The sequence below is a fragment of the Eutrigla gurnardus genome (assembly GCF_963514095.1).
Source record: "Eutrigla gurnardus genome assembly, chromosome: 5".
Taxonomy (NCBI): domain Eukaryota; kingdom Metazoa; phylum Chordata; class Actinopteri; order Perciformes; family Triglidae; genus Eutrigla; species Eutrigla gurnardus.
The window spans coordinates 28,729,435-28,746,889 of record NC_139919.1 but is presented as its reverse complement, the minus strand read 5'-3'; the positions used below and the strand labels follow the sequence as shown (position 1 = coordinate 28,746,889).

At 44.6% G+C, this 17,455-nt stretch overlaps 1 protein-coding gene across 5 annotated transcripts in view; it reads right to left on the bottom strand.

The window, feature by feature from the left end:
- Positions 1–17,455, bottom strand: part of psd2 (pleckstrin and Sec7 domain containing 2) — a 43,865-nt gene that overhangs the window by 7,615 nt on the left and 18,795 nt on the right. For all 5 annotated transcript variants that reach the window (XM_084009172.1, XM_084009173.1, XM_084009175.1 and 2 more), the window contains 4 exons: positions 16,608–17,158; positions 14,771–15,544; positions 1,307–1,504; positions 753–833 (listed from right to left, as the gene is read on the bottom strand). In XM_084009172.1, coding sequence (XP_083865298.1) covers positions 753–833; positions 1,307–1,504; positions 14,771–15,544; positions 16,608–17,074 — 1,520 coding nt within the window. In that variant the 5' untranslated portion in view covers positions 17,075–17,158. The remainder of the gene's footprint in view (positions 1–752; positions 834–1,306; positions 1,505–14,770; positions 15,545–16,607; positions 17,159–17,455) is intronic.

Below are 17,455 nucleotides of genomic sequence, written 5' to 3'. Positions count from 1 at the left end.
TGTGTTGAGAACTGGCTGAACTTTTGACCTGCGAATAAATCAGTTTGACCTCATAACTACTGAATATGAAGAGAATATAACAGGTTGCATTTACCACTCACATAGCTTCTGAGGTGAAACATGAATGCAGAGATGAAACAAATAGTCCATCAACCAATTAGTCCATCGGCAGACAAATAATCAGCAACTATCTTGATCAAATGTTATTTGTTTCAGTCATTTTCTAAGCAAAAGCACCAAATATTTGGTCAAATTTGAGCTGTTTTTCAGATATGATTGTAAATTGGGACTTTTGATCAGGCAAAAAATCCCAAAGGATTTGAATTTAGTACATTTCATTGAATACACATGCTATTGGATGGTAGCAGCCCAAAGTTAATGCTCCTCATTTCAAAATGCACTAAATCATATTGATTAATCCACACAACTACAGTAACCTTCATTAAAACCACTCTAGTGTCAGTACCCGACCGAATGCAGGACTAAGTGTGCTGGTGGTACAACGGTGTGCTGATCCGGGGCCCGGTGTATGGAGTGCACACCTCTTAGCTGAAGATGGTGGGCCGAAGGCAGCAGTTTGAGACAGCGACATGTCAGGTACAAGGCAGTGATGTAGTCTGCAGCTGTCAGCTACGTCGGCTAACTGCTCTCAACACGACAGCTTGATTAGCGCGGAAGCTAATGCCTTGTGATGAGGGAAGGTGGAGAATACGGCTCATCACTTTAAACAGGAGCGCTGAGCGTGCATTTACCTCAGGGCTCGATCCAGCGACAGGCCGGAGAAATCGAAGAAGTTCAGGTACTCCGATGCCACCAGCTGGCTGAAGTCGTTACTGCAGGGAGACGGAAAGAGAGCGTCAGATTCAAAATTCAAAGATTCAAAGAGTTAATTATCAGTAAAGAGTTTCTCTGTACAATGACATTTTTCGTTTGCTGTCCACTAAATGTCAAACAATGTAACATCTAAGTAAAAATAATAAATAATACAAAAACAAAGTAATTTAAAGGCAGCATGTGACACAAATAAAACAGTGCAAATGTAAATGTAAACTGTAAAAAAAATATACATGTGCACATGGAAAAAATGCATGAACGTTTTCTTGATAAAGCTATTCTGGTTAACTTTTGCAGATGTGTTTGTTAATAAATCAATCAGGTCACAACAATACGTCAATATTGGAGATACAATACAATGCAAACATGTTTTCCTGTTTCTGGTGATTGTGTGATGTGTGTTGCTGTGTGCATGTGTGTGTGTGTGTGTGTGTGTGTGTGTGTGTGTGTGTGTGTGTGTGTGTGTGCTCACTTCTTGCCCAGGTGTCTGGCCACATCACAGCGTTTGAAGCCCTCGAGGTGATAGAGGCGCTTGGCCAGCCTCTTGGCGGCCTCACAGTCGGCTCGGCAGCCATTGGCCAGGGTGTCGGTGCTGCCGCGCTCCAAACGCTCCAGACTGCCCAAATCGCCCTCCTCCGAGTCCGACAGCACGTCTGTGAGGTTGGCATCGCTGTAGGACACACACACACACACACACACACACACACACACACACACACACACACACACACAGGCAGGTGCCTCGGTTAGCACATCCGTGGTTACACGCCCGCTCACTTCAAACCAGACAGGGGGAGCTTAAAACTCAATTACATGAACATATGTTCACATACGCACAAACAAAAAGTCAAATGAGGTTTAAACGACTTGTTATGACACTGACCCAGTTTCACCGTCACTCGATGCCCCACTTTAATGCAGTGAATCTAAAAAGGCTGATTATAATGGCAGCTTTCACCTGCCTCGATCTTTTCTAAAACATTTTTTAAAAAGCTCCACTAATATCAAGCTGTTAACCTCGAAACACGGTTTGAATTAAAGAGCTCTCATAAACAAAACTGAAACCTCGTTTCAGGCACATGTCGCCTGGACTATGGAGATATTGGACAGTGAGCTTTTTCTCTAGACCAGAGGTCTTCAACGCTTCTAGTGACCCCCTATGACATATCATATAAAACTGTGTTCCTTATTAAAGCGGGCCAATAATAACATTTAATGTGTAGTTCAGCTTTATATCACAGATAAATGATGTATATATACAATACTAAGCCATTAAAATAATAATTGTTGACAGATTCATATTTTAATTCTATTTTGGAATTTCAACATCCCAATTTCTCAGCATAATATTAAAAAAACAGGAAGATTTAGATTTGCTTAATATAAGTTGTATTCATGTTGAGGTGGATTTTGGGACATATTTATATTTTTGGAAAGAAAAAAAATGTTTGGGGCAATTGAGCAAAAAACACCCAACTGAACAAGTAAGTCTAATAAAGTCTGTGGCTCCCCCGCTGAGAACGAGTGCATCTGTGTGGCCAAAGCAGGGTGTTCCTGTGAAAAAAACAAACAGACTGGATGCACTCAATCACCCCTGCAGGAGCAGTTAAAGTCAAGGGGAAAAAATGAAATGAGTTGCCAAAACAGACGAAGACACGAGAGTGAGCGCTTTCACTTTCGTTGCCAAGTAATGACTCGTACACCGTGTTCCCTGTTAGACGCTGCGTGCCAGCGTTCACTCTGGAGTTATGTTAAAGTGTAAAGAGCATCCAAAGGATAAATACACCGAGTTGTAAAACTTCACCGGACGTTAAAGACTACTCATCATCAAGAAGAGCCGTCGCTGCTGACTGGGATGCAGCTTTCCTGTACAGACTGGATGAACTAATCAGGCCAAGGCCTCTACACAGCTGTTAGTTTCATCAAGAGAACCAAGCCAATCGATGCAGAGTATTAATTAGTGCCCTGCTTATTTATTTATGACTTACCGAGGTAGTGTATTTAAGATATTGAGTTGGGTCCACTGTACTTGCCTTGCATACTTTGCCAGACACAACAGTCCATCAGCGGGGAGTTAATTAGCCTGTTTTTATTGTAGTTAAACACACCCAGTAGCACACTGTGGTTTGGTTAAAAAAAAAAAAACCTTGCAGACGAAACATCACACACACTCGAGCATAAAGAGCGTGACATTTACTCAAAAAGGAAACATACACAGATCGCACGCCGTTCTTGTAAATCAGCAGGTAACGGCTAATTATCCCGATTTCTTTTAGAAAGAGACCGCACGCATCCACCTCCGTCTGTCCAAATGACATTTCCTGTCCATGTGTGTGTGTGTGTGTGTGTGTGTGTGTGTGTCTGTGTGTGTGTGTGTGTGTCTGTGTGTGTGTCTGTGTGTGTGTGTCTGTGTGTGTGTGTCTGTGTGTGTGTGTGTGTGTGTGTGTGTGTGTGTGTCTGTGTGTGTGTGTGTGTGTGTGTGTCTGTGTGTGTGTCTGTGTGTGTGTGTCTGTGTGTGTGTGTCTGTGTGTGTGTGTGTGTGTGTGTGTGTGTGTGAGTCTGTGTGTCTGTCTGTGTGTGTGTGTGTGTGTGTGTGTGTGTGTGTGTGTGTGTGTGAGTCTGTGTGTCTGTCTGTGTGTGTGTGTGTGTCTGTGTGTGTGTGTGTGTGTGTGTGAGTCTGTGTGTCTGTCTGTGTGTGTGTGTGTGTGTGTGTGTGTGTGTGTGTCTGTGTGTGTGTCTGTGTGTGTGTGTGTGTGTGTGTGTGTGTGTGTGTGTGTGTGTGTGTGTGTGTGTGTGTGTGTGTCTGTGTGTGTGTGTGTGTGTGTCTGTGTGTGTGTGTGTGTGTGTCTGTCTGTGTGTGTGTGTGTGTGTGTGTGTGTGTGTGTGTGTGTGTGTGTGTGTGTCTGTGTGTGTGTGTGTGTGTGTGTGTGTGTGTGTCTGTGTGTGTGTGTGTGTGTGTGTGTCTGTGTGTGTGTCTGTGTGTGTGTGTGTGTGTGTGTGTGTGTGTGTGTGTGTGTGTCTGTGTGTGTGTGTGTGTGTGTGTGTGTGTGTGTGTCTGTGTGTGTGTGTGTGTGTGTGTGTCTGTGTGTGTGTCTGTGTGTGTGTGTCTGTGTGTGTGTGTCTGTGTGTGTGTGTGTGTGTGTGTGTGTGTGTGAGTCTGTGTGTCTGTCTGTGTGTGTGTGTGTGTCTGTGTGTGTGTGTCTGTGTGTGTGTGTGTGTGTGTGTGTGTGTGTGTGTGTGTGTGTGTGTGTCTGTGTGTGTGTGTGTGTGTGTGTCTGTGTGTGTGTGTGTGTGTGTCTGTGTGTGTGTGTGTGTGTGTGTGTGTGTGTGTGTGTGTGAATCTGCGTGGCACCGTCAGCATTCTCACCAGATGATTCAGATGGGTTTTTTTTTCTTTTGCATAATCAGATCAGCCCAATTGCATTAGCTTCACAAATTCAATACATTACGTTCTGTTGTCAGAAGGGATTTGCTGGTTACCATGGTGACAGCGGAAGCCAAGCGTCCTACGCTAGTAAAAGGATTGTAGTTGTAGAACCCATCTCATGTCAGTCTGACCACAATTTCTGCTTGTTATGCACAACACAAAAAAACAAACAACAACTAGTCCCATGTCTTCACATGCTGAATGGCTGACTACACCCTACTACACCCTACTACACCCTACCAACCTCCCTGCTCCGGGCAAGGTCAGCTGCCCTGTCTGATTCATTAGGCTCACTCTCCATCTGGCCCCTGACCTCAGATCAGTTTGCCTTGGGAGACACTACAAGGAGCGGGAGCTCCGAACTGAAAACCCTCCGCCGTGATGAGGTGCAGACTCCTTCACCGTATCGTGACATTAAGAGTTCAGTTACGGTCGGGTGACGGTGGTTTTCGTTTTGCAGGGTGCCTGGACCCGTCCTCGGGGACCGGGTGGGGAGTTTGTATATCCGGAAGGAGTAAAAAACCGCTGCCGTTTATGGCGCAGGAGGAACCAATTGAGCTGTTTTGGGGGATCTGATTAAAACGCTTCCTGTACGGATCCCTCTGGAGGTCTTCTGGACCTGTCTGACGGGGAGGAGACCCAGATTCTGGACTACATATCCCAACCAACCAGGGAAAGTCGCAGGAAAACCCCCCTTTTTTAGACTTGGATAAGTGATTGAAAATAGAAAAAAACAGAACATATTGACACCAAATAAAAACGGGTCTGTGGTAAACCATCGAAACAACATCGAGCCTGGTGTTTGCAGCGAAATTGCTTTCGCCTGTCTGACCGCATTAATTCACGCCGACTCAGAGAATCATAAATCATTCAAGAGCTCATACTCCCCCCCCCCCCCCCCCCCCCCAATTCACTGCTGTCTGGCAATAACAGACCCAACACACACACAATATAACAGCGACAAACAGACACACAATGTGAAGTGTCGGATATCTAGCGCAGGCCTTTTTTTGTTGTTGTGCCGAGACACTCGGCGTCACCGGGGGCCAAGTGGCACATCGAACCTATTTGTCTATCTAAAGGCACGATTCCGTTTCCCCCCAGGCTGCACATATTCATCCAGTGTGACCGCCACTCAGTCTGAGTGTGTCAGAGATAGAGAGCATGATGGTGCATGCCGGTGACTCACATCCTAATCTCTCTGGCTGCGCACCGCCCGCATCCACACCTAGAGGTGCGTCTGTGTCTATGTGTGTGGGTGTGTGTGTGGGTGGGTGGGTGTGTGTGGGTGTGGGTGTGTGTATGAGGGTCTTAGTGGCATCTTCCATGAGGGTAACCAACGATTATGGGGTTATGTAATTCTATTATTTCACAGGCTTTTCTTTCATTTTTATTTCCTTTGATCACTGGCTGACGGAGGAAGACACATCATAGGATGTGTGTGTGTGTGTGTGTGTGTGTGTGTGTGTGTGTGTGTGTGTGTGTGTGTGTGTGTGTGTGTGTGTGTGTGTCAGCCAAGTCATCTGCTGGGGCCCGTTGAAACAATGTGAGCAAAACACACCGTTGCAATACTGGACTTAATTGCAAAACCGGCAGCACAAAACACCTCCAACCGCAAAAACCGAGACAGAGTTACATCCACATTTTGTTTTTCACACTATTATCGACACTGTTGGGTCACAAACTAAAAATCGGTGTTATGATCGGTTAAAAAGTTGCTCATATTGACTTTTTGTTTTTAAAAAAAACAGCTCGAAGTACGAGTCAGACAGGAAAATCAAAGTTCAGAGCAATCAGGCATCATTCAGGCAGGCTGTAAATATTTATATAATACCTCAATCAGAACTGAAACAATAATCCATCAAACTACAGAGTAAAAAAAACACCTTACTTTTTGTTTCTTTTACATTAAAACAGAATATCTTTTGGACTGTATGAGCCATTTGAATTGTGCCTAATTGATCATGAATATCACATGTAATCTATATCATCTACATATCATAATTACATTCATTATTATATCCTGATAGAAAATAGACGTTTAAGTGGTGAAACGCTGCTGAATGCTGGGAATCCACTATCAGCTGACACTTGACGGGATAACCACGTGAGATAAAAGTGATTAGTCAACACTTTTTTTTTTGCATCACAGCTGAATCTGCAGAAACGCGATATAAGTGACTTCCACAGTAAAAGCTGGCTCGCTATGATTTTCCATGTTGCCACGCAGCCTGATGTTAACGCTCACACACAGCTGGACGCGAAGCCTCGATTCAAACTTACAGCAGCTGCAGCAAGAAGTCGAAGTGAACATCGTATTCCTCTTTCCACATCGTCTCTGGGAGGTTCGGGAATCGGCGGTTGAAGGCGCGCTGAGGTCCGACCGCCTCATCATCCAGTCGGCGGTGAAATCCGCATGGGCCCGGGTTATGATATTGTTGTTTAATCTTTAAAAGCCACTTATTACGATAGTTAACTGTCTTTATTTGCTTCGTTACTTCTTCGTTACTTCGCCAGAGTGTCAACAGAGCAGGAGTTTTTCCTTGAAGTTCGGGTCTGGACGCGGAGGAGGAGGAGGAGGAGGAGGAGGAGGATGTGGGGGGCGGGGCGAGCGATCGGACAGACCCCCTTCCTGATGGATTACACTGTTCCTGGTGGCGGATCACAATGGCCCTGTGTGTCCCGAGCCAACGCAACTTCCTCTGCGTCTCTAGTGAAAGCCTCCGGGCCAATAACAGCGGGACGTCCTGTGTTTCTGGACCCAGTTCACTTCATTCAGTTTACTGTTTAGGTGGTTTCTGTTTCAGCTCACTGATGCAAAAATAAGGCTATGTTTGGGGGAATATGAATACAGGTTTTTTTGGGTCTGAAATTCTAGATGTTTTGTGATTAAAGTTTTACTTGCAGCAAAGCAAGAAATAAATGAACCAGAAGTTGGCTCCAAGACAGGAACGGTGGCTTGAAATAGTCCAAGAAAAAGAAGTGTGTTTTTAGGAAAGTTGGCCCATATTCTGAGTCAAAGAGAATATATTTGAAAGGAACTGGAAAAAGTGGAATATTTATTAAATGCCGGATATGCCAAATATAATTGTATGAATGCTGAAATATTTCCAGACAACTATGTATTAAAAATGAATTTTCTCTTTGTTTATTTGTGTGGATGTTGATGTCTTTGTGAAAACTCAAGAGAGAGAATATATTTTGAAAGGAACCGGAGAAAGTGGAATATTTATTAATTAGATTCCTAATCAAAATATAGTTGTATATAGTATAGTATGAATGCTGAAATATTTCTATTTAAAAAAAATGTTTGTGTGGATGTTGTCTTTGTGAAAACTCAATAAAAACATAAAACTTAAAAAGAAAAAGTGTTTTAACTCTCTCAAATGAGGCCATTTAACTCTCTTTTAGACAAAAACATAAATAAATATTGTGAAATGAGGACGCCAATGTAAGTGTAAGTAAGAAGGTGTGTGATGTAATCTTGCACGTGTCATATGTTTTTATTGTTATGATGTAGTTTAGTCTGCAACGTGTTTGTCATTGACGTGTTTTTAAATGTGACCTGCCGATGACAATCCCCATCAAATGGTAACATTTAACGTTTAATATCGTACGTGGTCCCTTATAAATGACACATCCCCTGCATGCTAAACCTCAGCATCTAAATCCCTCCTTCCTCTTTCTCATCTGGGTGGAAAGAAGAACAATAGAAACATCCGAGAGGCAGCTGTAGGGTCAAAAGTACAAGAAATGTTTGGGGGGTGAGACGGAGGATGAGAATAGAGACGAAACCCTGGAGGAAGTTCGACTTCCATGTGGACAGCAGACACTCTACGACACTCGCTGCACATTATTAGCCGCAGACGACAACGATGACTAAAATTCCCTTGAAATTTTCCTTTCAGACATCTGAGTACTGTTTTTTTTGTGCAGCTAGTTATCGTGACTCATGGATAACCATCGTCATTTACACACCACGGATTATTCAGATATGATTTTTTTCTCTTGGCAGCCAGCGTGTGGCGGAAAAAAACAAACTGATTCAGTGTTTTGAGCCAGAGATGCAAATATTTTGTACGATGATGATGCCAAAGATAGAACCAGAAGAGCAGTTTGGGCAGTCGTCCAGTTTGCTGTGTCCTAGAAACCAGTAAACTCAAAACAGAACAAACAACATGTGTTTTGTGGACTTGGAGACGGCTTAAGACCGTGTCCCCCTATAGGAGTCTTGTTTTGGGGGGTTACAGCTCTCACTCCTGTTATGTAAGGAGTCACGAGTCTTCCGGTGAGCTGAGTCTGGAGTCTCGGCAGGAAGTCCAACATGTTTTTAGTGGGTGTAAGGCTCCTCAAAGGGTTTGTTTTTTTCCATTGTCACGATTCTGTTTGTGATTTTCATGGAAAGGATCTGAAGTCGCAGCCAGGAGGGGAGGAGCACGTTCCAGTTTAGGGACCTCAGATCTGCTTCTCTGCTCTTTGCAGACGATGTGGTTCTCAAGCGAGAGGCGGTCGGGGATGAGGGTCGGCACTTCCAAGTCTGAGGCCGGGGTTCAAGCATCTCGGGGGTCTGGTTCACGAGGGTCTTCCTTTGCAGGTTGTCCAGGCTGGAGAGATTAGATTACAAACCTGATCATGGGAGCACCTTGTGGATGGAGGAGGGGGGACCAGGATCTGTGGACTACCATGCTTCACCTACTGCCAGCGCAACTTTTTTTCTTTTTCTTTTTTCAAATAACAGAATTACATAAAGAAATAGATTTAAGATTAATATCACATCAGATAAATACTTGTCAAATAATAGCAAGAATGAAGTGTAATCATCTAAGGTCTGAAATCATACTATATCATACTTTCATTATTGTTTTACCAGCAATAAAGGCTATGACATATAACCAGAAATTTTATGAAACGCAATCAGTTACTTTACAGCCCTGGGCACAATATTATGGGATGGTTTGTTTTATGTCTCTACCAGGTCTCTCTTTCTTGCACAACAATTTGCACCAATAAAAACATAGTACAGAGATCTTTTTTGTATTTACAGTGTGTTTGTGAGTCCATGAAATAACCGGATGTGTTTATCTTCCTGCCTGTGAAACATCAGAGACACACCATCTGATCAACAAACACCAGACAGGACAGCTGGGACCGTTTAAAGTGATAATTATCAGAAAATGTTCATGTTTTATTCGTCATACTTTCAGTCTAAGGGGTGTCGGTGCTGAGAATGAATATGGAATTTAACACCATTTCAAGCATGTGCTGGTGTTTTCCATTCATGTTAAAAGTTTAATATGTTAAGTTTTCCACAACAGCAGACTCGCTGTGTTCAGGTGTTGTGTTTGGTAAAACGCTGAACAGCGTCGTCCCACAACCTTAAAATCAGCCACAGAAGAGGAGAACAGAAAGTACCACAAAGAAAAAGGACAAAAATATTTAGTAGTCTGTCTCGAGTGTTGATAGAAGAACCTCATTCAGCCAAAACAGCCATTGGTACAGTAAGACTGTGGGATGTGTCATGAAACAGAGTCAAGCTATAAATAGATAGGGATAAATCTGCCGTTAAAATGATTCAGTTAGTGTTAGTGTTAGTGAGTGTGTGTGTGAGAGAGAATTTGTATGTATTACTGCTTGTGTTGCCAAAGTGTGTGCAGTTATATTTGTGTCTACGTTGCGCGACTGTGTGTCCATATCGCTCCCTGACTGAGAGCCACGGAAAGGATAATCTGCTGGATGTTTCGGCGGCACTATAGAACCACGCTTAGGGTTTTATTCCCGAAATGACATCCTGAAAAATGTGTGTGTGTGTGTGTGTGTGTGTGTGTGCAAGCTAGAAACATAAATAGGGGAAAGATTTCAGAGTGAGGAAGATATGAAAGCTCCCATATTTGCGAGCGTTAGAAGGTGCGAGCATTATGCACTTTTTTCCCCACACATGCATGCCCCCCCCCCCCCCATGTGTGGCTTTCATGTGAGTGTTTCTACACTCGACAGTGTATATGAAAGAGATTAGTCCGCGCGGCAGAGCTGCTCCTCTGATATGGAAACAACTGCGCCTGGCTTTTATCTGCTCTGCTTGGGCTTAGATGTAGCAGGCAGCGATGCACACGCACAGCATGTTTCACCCAACAGGATACGTAGAGTCATATCCGTGGATGTAAATGCTCAGCTGGGGGGTTACTGCTGCACACACGTATGTCATAAGAGTGAAAAAAAAAAAGTATGCATGACTGAACACACCCCTGACTAATGCTTTGATGTGACTGTGCATAATAGAGTAAAGTGCCATATCCGTATCGGCCTGTGTCCTTTTGTTTTTCCTGAAGCATTTCTTTGTTTGTGTGTACGAATGCTGCACCACATGTTGCATTATCACACAAGCAGCATTCAACCAGTTGAATGATGTTGTTTTATGTGTCACATGCTGCCTTTTAGATTTTACACTGTTTGTCATTCTGTGGACAACAAACAAAGAATTTCATTGTACAGGGAAACACGTTTCTTTACTGTGCATATGATAACAAACAATTTGAATCTTGAATGATGGGCACCGAGGGACACAACTGTTGAAACGACAGATTGATCGACTGCCTAGTTATCCGAACGTGCTTTAAATTCTGATCTGAAACAAACAACCTGTTTGGCTGACAAACTCGATGTGCAGTCTGGAAAGCCTGAGAACTAACCATCAGGTATTACCGACCGCTTGAAAGAATCCCTTTGCTTCTTATTTCCAGGTGTTGGATGGCTCGTCTCCCCCCCTCAGCGTCATCAAAGCTCCGTCTGTTATGGAAATTGATTTTTTTTTGGACGGATGTCAAAACATCGATGCGTGGTTTGGAAAGCCACCTGAATCAAATCTGAACATTGTGGAGCGCTGTTTCTTTTTCACTGTTTGCACAGCTAAAACAATCTGTCACACAAGATCACATTAAAAGTAAGACGAGTGGAAGGTAGTGTTACTATTCCGGCTGCCTTCATGAAGGGCATGCAAGTGATTAATGACTCACGGACTGAGTTTCTGCAGCAGTTTGAGACACATATAGTGATCCAACTGCTTTACGCTGCGTGCCAGTGTTCTCTGGAAAAAGCTGCACTGCTCCGCGATGTGGTTTGTCATTTACTTCTTTATCACCAGTAATGACAAACACTCTCTCTGTTCAGAGCTCTTTGTTCATAGACTCTCATATATCTGTGTATCCCACAAATAATGATTTTTATTTTAGTCTTGCTAGAAATGTGACTCTGGAGATTTTGATCGCCCACATTGATCCAGACTGAAATAGCTCAGCGACTCCTGGGTGAATTCCCATGTAATTCTGCAGATACCTTCACGATACTTTGGTTCATGATTAAATACCAGCAAAAATAATGACTTTACCACCCACCTCAGCTGCACTTGCTAATTAGCTAATGCTAGAATGCTAACTGGACTAAGATAGTCTCTTTAGCATCTTTGGGTTTGGAAAAGCGCTATACAAATTAAATCTTATTATTGTTGTTATTATTATTATAGTGAAAATACGAATACTGATAGTGGCTAAATATCAGCACGTTAGCATGTAACAGACTCCTAGTGTTGTTTTCACATGTCTAGTCGGGCCATGCTCTGCAGCATATGCGTGGAAATATTATTTGAGTTCTAGCTGCAACTAGTCAACAGAAAAAAACAAAAAATGTCCTCCAAGTTGACTGACAGACTGATTAACTTGCCTTTTTTTCTTTTTTAATCCATTACTTTGCAGCTGCTCTGTCCCACAGTGAAAAACATGTCCATGATGCCCGAAATGCCAAAATTGTGTAACTGGGCCAATTCTGCAACTACCCACCGGGAAGAATGGAAGTAGGGAGAGGATAGGACAGAGAGATAAGGAGCAGCAGCAGCAGGAGAGCACTGCAGGGGAAATGGAAGAGGAGGCCATGCAAAGAAAGAAAGGAGGAGGACGGGGGAGGAGGTGAGATAAAATGAGATAAGACAGATGAAGTGGAGAAGCGAAAACAGAGACAGGAGGTGAGATGGAGGTAACAAAGAGATGGAGTGACGGAGCAAAGGAGAGAGAAGAAGAAATAAAACACGTTGGAATGGATGAGATAATGTTGCAGCCTTTATAGCCTGTGTGTTGAGAATTTGTTTTTGCTTTGACATGCGCACAGAAAAAGCTTATAAGATGTGAATAGTAATTATAATAGCCTGTCTGGCACTGCAGGCTGAGTGCATTAAAATAAATAAACAAACCCGCCGCATTATTTTCATTTTTTAGCCACGCCACTTCAAGCTACTTCAACTCAATTGGGCGGAAAAAGCAATTCTTTTAAAGTCATGAATATTACAACAAACCTTGACTGCGCTTCAACTCTCGGAGTAATGGCTTTAACCCCCATTGATCCTGTATCTCCCGAGGAACTACAGTCGAAGGAACGTCAATGGCTTCTGGTTCGCAGCTCAGATACATGTGAGTGTCTCTGAAACTTCTAAATATCCCTTTAAGACTGACTAGCAGATGTATCCACTCTAGATTTAAGTGCTCAAATGTCTGGCGAGCTGGCTAACATGCAGCAATAATCACCAGCACACACACACACACACACACACACATACACACAGACACACAAACACACACACACACACACACACACACATTCTAAGACCCTGCTGGGCAGAGGAAAGCTGAAGACGATGATGTCATGACATAAACAATAGCTCATTCAGTTTGGCGCTGGTGGTCAGGAAGCGAGACCGTGCTTAAAGGACAACATCTGTAGACGGCAGGAGAGAGAGAGAGAGGGAGAGAGAGGGAGAGAGAGAAAGAGAGAGACGCCGACATCTTAAATCTTGGGTTCATCCTATAACTCATTCTGAGCTGTGAAAGCACCAGGAGAGTCTGTGCACAAATCCCAGCAGTTAGCTGAGCCGATCACGTCCGAGGTCTGCTTCTACATCTACATCTACTTGGCGTTCCTGCCGGTTTGTAACTGAAACTGTGCAGAGAGCGGGGAGCGCCGGAGAACAAGCCACAAGGATCGTGTACAAGCCAGGCAGCCGTCCTATAGACGGAGTTCAGGTTACATGGCCCTTTTCCCATATGGTTCCCGTTAGCACCTCCCCCTTCAGCGGCTCTGCTCTGTCTTCCTTCAACCCTCTTTGGTGCTATTAAGGTAATTAAATGTAAGAAAGTACTGTCAGCTGTTGCTGTATGCCCCCCCCACCCCCCGCCCATATTCCTTGGGGGTCTATGCAAATGATGGAGCGAGCGAATGACTTGGAGATAATAGCTTAAAAAAAAAATCCCTGCATTGTCATAAATAACAGCTGGTTATTTGAGACGAAGAGAAGGATACACTCCCGCTGTTCGCTTCATCGAAGTGATTCATTAAACTGACAGGCGCTCTGTATCTTATTTCCACGCCACTGTATATAAAATTGCAAGTAGTTAATCTCCCGTACGAAATCCACGTTTCCGCTCAAGCGAGGCCCCCTTTTTGTCGTGCGTAAAGCTCGTCCCTACTACGGCGCCGGTATGTTTGAAAGTGAAATGGTTGGAGGAGCGCGACGTGCAGGTCTGCTTCATCAACTTGCTGTCCCGGTTTTTTGTTTTTTACCAGACTCACATTCACGACCAGCAGGGGAAGGAGCTGTTTCATTTCAAAATGCAACAATCCTGCTTAAACAGTCCCACTCACTCCATAAACATGCAAAAGCTCTCCTATTGCATTGCATTTTTTAAATATTGCATTTTTTTCTCTGCTTGTCGTGTGAATGTAATGTTCACACCGAAGTGCACAAAGCTATCCAACCATGTACGGTTCACTCCCTTTCAAACATATGAAGGCTTTTAAGCCGACGGACATGAGACTAGTATTTTGTGTCGGTTTGTAAAGGTTTTGCTTGCCAACTGAGTTTATACGTACAGGCAAATTACTTCCTTTAGACCCAGCAGACCACCACATTAAACCCCCCGATCAACCCCCCTCCCCCCACAGCTGGGCCTTACTCACGCCACCTGCCGGTTAAACCAAGGTCACAGCACATTACACTAATTGTACTTGATGGCGACGGCATGATATGTACACAAATCCTCCACTGCCTCGCTGTGGCTACACACAAACACACACACACACACACACACACACACACACACACACACACACACACACACAGGAATCTATCAATCATAATCTAAACATTCATCCAACTAGATTTAAAGAATGAATGAAACACAAGCGGAAAGTTTTTATCCGCACGACAAAGAAAGAATAGACATCACGATTTCCATCCTTCTAATATCTGTCTGAAGATCATATCTGTGAATTTAAAATGAAAATAAAAATGGTTGTTTTGGTATATTAACTTTGGATCGATCCGGCCTGTAAATACGCAATAAAAGGCTGAAATAAAGCACATAGAGGGCATTCATTTTCACCAGGATTGTCTAGTTTTCTTCCCTTAGAATTAAGGGTGAATACATAAACAACTAAACACTGGGCTTATCCCAGAAGTGGCCTCCTTACCTGACAGAGTTGACCATGGCTCCACAACCTTCTACGGCTCCCTGGGAGTCTGTGTGGTATCCGTTAGGGATGGCCCAGCGTCCGGGTTGGCTCAGCACAAACTCCGACCTGCTCCCCTTGATGGTGGTCCTCAGCGGGCTTCCTCCTAGTCCGGCCACAGCTCCAGCACCACGGACAGCACCCTCCCCGGTTGTGAGCTCACCTGGGGAGTCCGGTCCAGCCTCGGCCCCCTCTTGCTCCTGAACGGTTTCCAGCTCCAGCTCCAGGGGTTCAGGGCCCTGTAACAGCGCCCTCTGTTGGATGAGCGGCGTCAGTGGCGCCTCGAAGCTGACGCAGCTGTCCGTCTCGTCTGTGAGCGACAGCACGTCCAGCGAGTCCAGGCTGCTGTAGCAGGTCCCGCCCCGCAGCAGGGCGGACTCTACGATGCGCTCGAACGTGGAGCTGAAGCCATCTTTGTTGTCCACCCTTCCCTTCTCCCTCTCCTCCTCCTCCAAACCCCTCTCCTCCTCTTCCTCGTCATCCTCGTCCTGAACTACCTGCTCCACAATCTGCTCAAAGGCCGAGCTGAAACTGTCCTGGTTTCCCCTCCCGTCCCCCTCTTTCTGGACCTCATCCTCCTCTTCCTCCACCTCTGTGTCGGCCTGTTCTACAGTCGTCTCAAAGTTGGAGCTGAAAGTGTCAAAGTGTGTCTGCGGCCCCCCCTCGTCTCCTCCCACGTCCTCCTCCTCGGGCGCTTCATCGTCCTCTTCGTTCCCACCTATGCCATTTGCAAGTCTGTTTAAACGTGGAGAAGAAAAGAAAGAAAAAAGGACAGGAGAGTGTGAAATTATCTTTAGCATATGACTCGAAACGTTATGGCAGTTTCTCCTGTTGAGATCGGCACGCATGCAGATCGTTCATATTCATTCCTCATTCAGGAGAGGTATGCACAATGGGAACATATTTCAGTTTGAATAGCCACGCTGACAAGTGAAGCAAGATGAAAGCTGGAAAGGCGCCGTCAAATTTGCTCCTCTGGTTCCCCGGTCTGTCAAACCTCTATTATTTCATCCCTCTTATTTATGAAATTATGAATCTATTGAAATGCTGCTAGTGGTTGCTGCTGATGGAGAGAAATTACTTGCCTAATTTACATATATGTTAACTATAATTTGTATGCATTTGATTTTTATCTGCATTTTTCTCACAAAGCAAATCACTAATTAAAAGACTTTGCCACATTTCTTTTTTAACTTTTCACCGACTGCCCTCTACTATCTCTGCTGGTTTAAAATTGGTTCATTGTGTCCTCAGGCTCTTTGATTATTACTGTTTATACTGTTCATACTGTTTGTTTTCCTCCTCATTTAGTTTAGGCCTTTTTGTCTGGTTTTAAATGCAAATCAGGTTAATTATGTACCAGAGAACAAAACATTATACAGTTAAAAACATTCTAAATGGAAAAGTGGGGCTCCATTATGATACATGAGACGTAAAACACCCAAAACCACAAAAGCCAGTTTTAGGCTACTATAAAAAGGCTGAAGGGAGTGTGTGTGTGTGTGTGTGTGTGTGTGTGTGTGTGTGTGTGTGTGTGTGTGTGTGTGTGTGTGTGTGTGTGTGTGTGTGTGCGTGTGTCTGCTGATAGGACAGCTAATTGTTGATTAAGAGCTGGTGTGATACTTGATCGTACAGATCTAGTGGGATCTAGAGGGAGGAAGTTGACCTGTCGGTGGATCCGAGGGCTGCAGGGCCGTTTTAATTATATATCACACTATGACACCTAAAGGTCAAAAACATTTTTCACACCCAAATAGTGATATGTGTCTTTGCATTAACGATCATTGAGTGAACTCACCGCCCAGCTTGTTCAGGGTGAATTGCCTCCTCCTCCTTATTCTCAGTAGACGGTTGCATCTCTTCATCTTCCTTTGCCTCCTCCTCCTCTTCTTTCATCCCCTCCACCTTGTGCTCTGCCTCCTCCCCCGTTGAGCTCACCTCCACGTTTATGCATCCTTCCCCTCTCGTCCCCTCCCTCTCTCCCTCCTCCCCTCCATCTGTATGTTGCTCCTCTACCTTCTCCTCTTTCAACTCTCCTCCTTCATCCTTTGCTCCCTCGCTCCCTTCTCCTTCCCCCTGGACCTCCTCCTCTCCCTCTCTGATCTCTTGTTGTTCCCCCTCCTCTGTCTGGTGCTTCGCCCCGGCCCCCAGGTTGTCCTGCTCCGCCTGGCTCTCTGTAGGTGGGTCAGTGGTGGTGGCTGTGTTGGGCTCCACTGGGCTCTCTGATGGGGTGGGAGAGGGCAGAGCCTGCCCCTCCTGGGTCATGGTGCTCTTCACTGATGGGGGGAGGGAGGCTGTCCACTCCTGCCAGCGATGAGGACCCGAGCTTCAGCACCCAGGGAGGACCCTCTGCAGAGAAAACACACAGCAGTGAGAGAGAGAGAGGGGGGAAAGTCAGTATGAAATGAAGACAAAGTGCCAAGAGAAAATGAGGTTGAGACGGTGTTATAAAAATGACTATAATAACCACAGCAGACACTGATATAGTCGTCGGATAATTTCTAGCCTTAATAACGAGTCACAGAGGTCACGTTCAATAAAAGAACAGCTGTGTGTGTGTGTTGCAGTGTCACTAGGAGTGTATGTGTTTGTTAGAGAGAGAGAGAGAGAGAGAGAGACGCATATGTCTGGAACACTTCGTCCTCT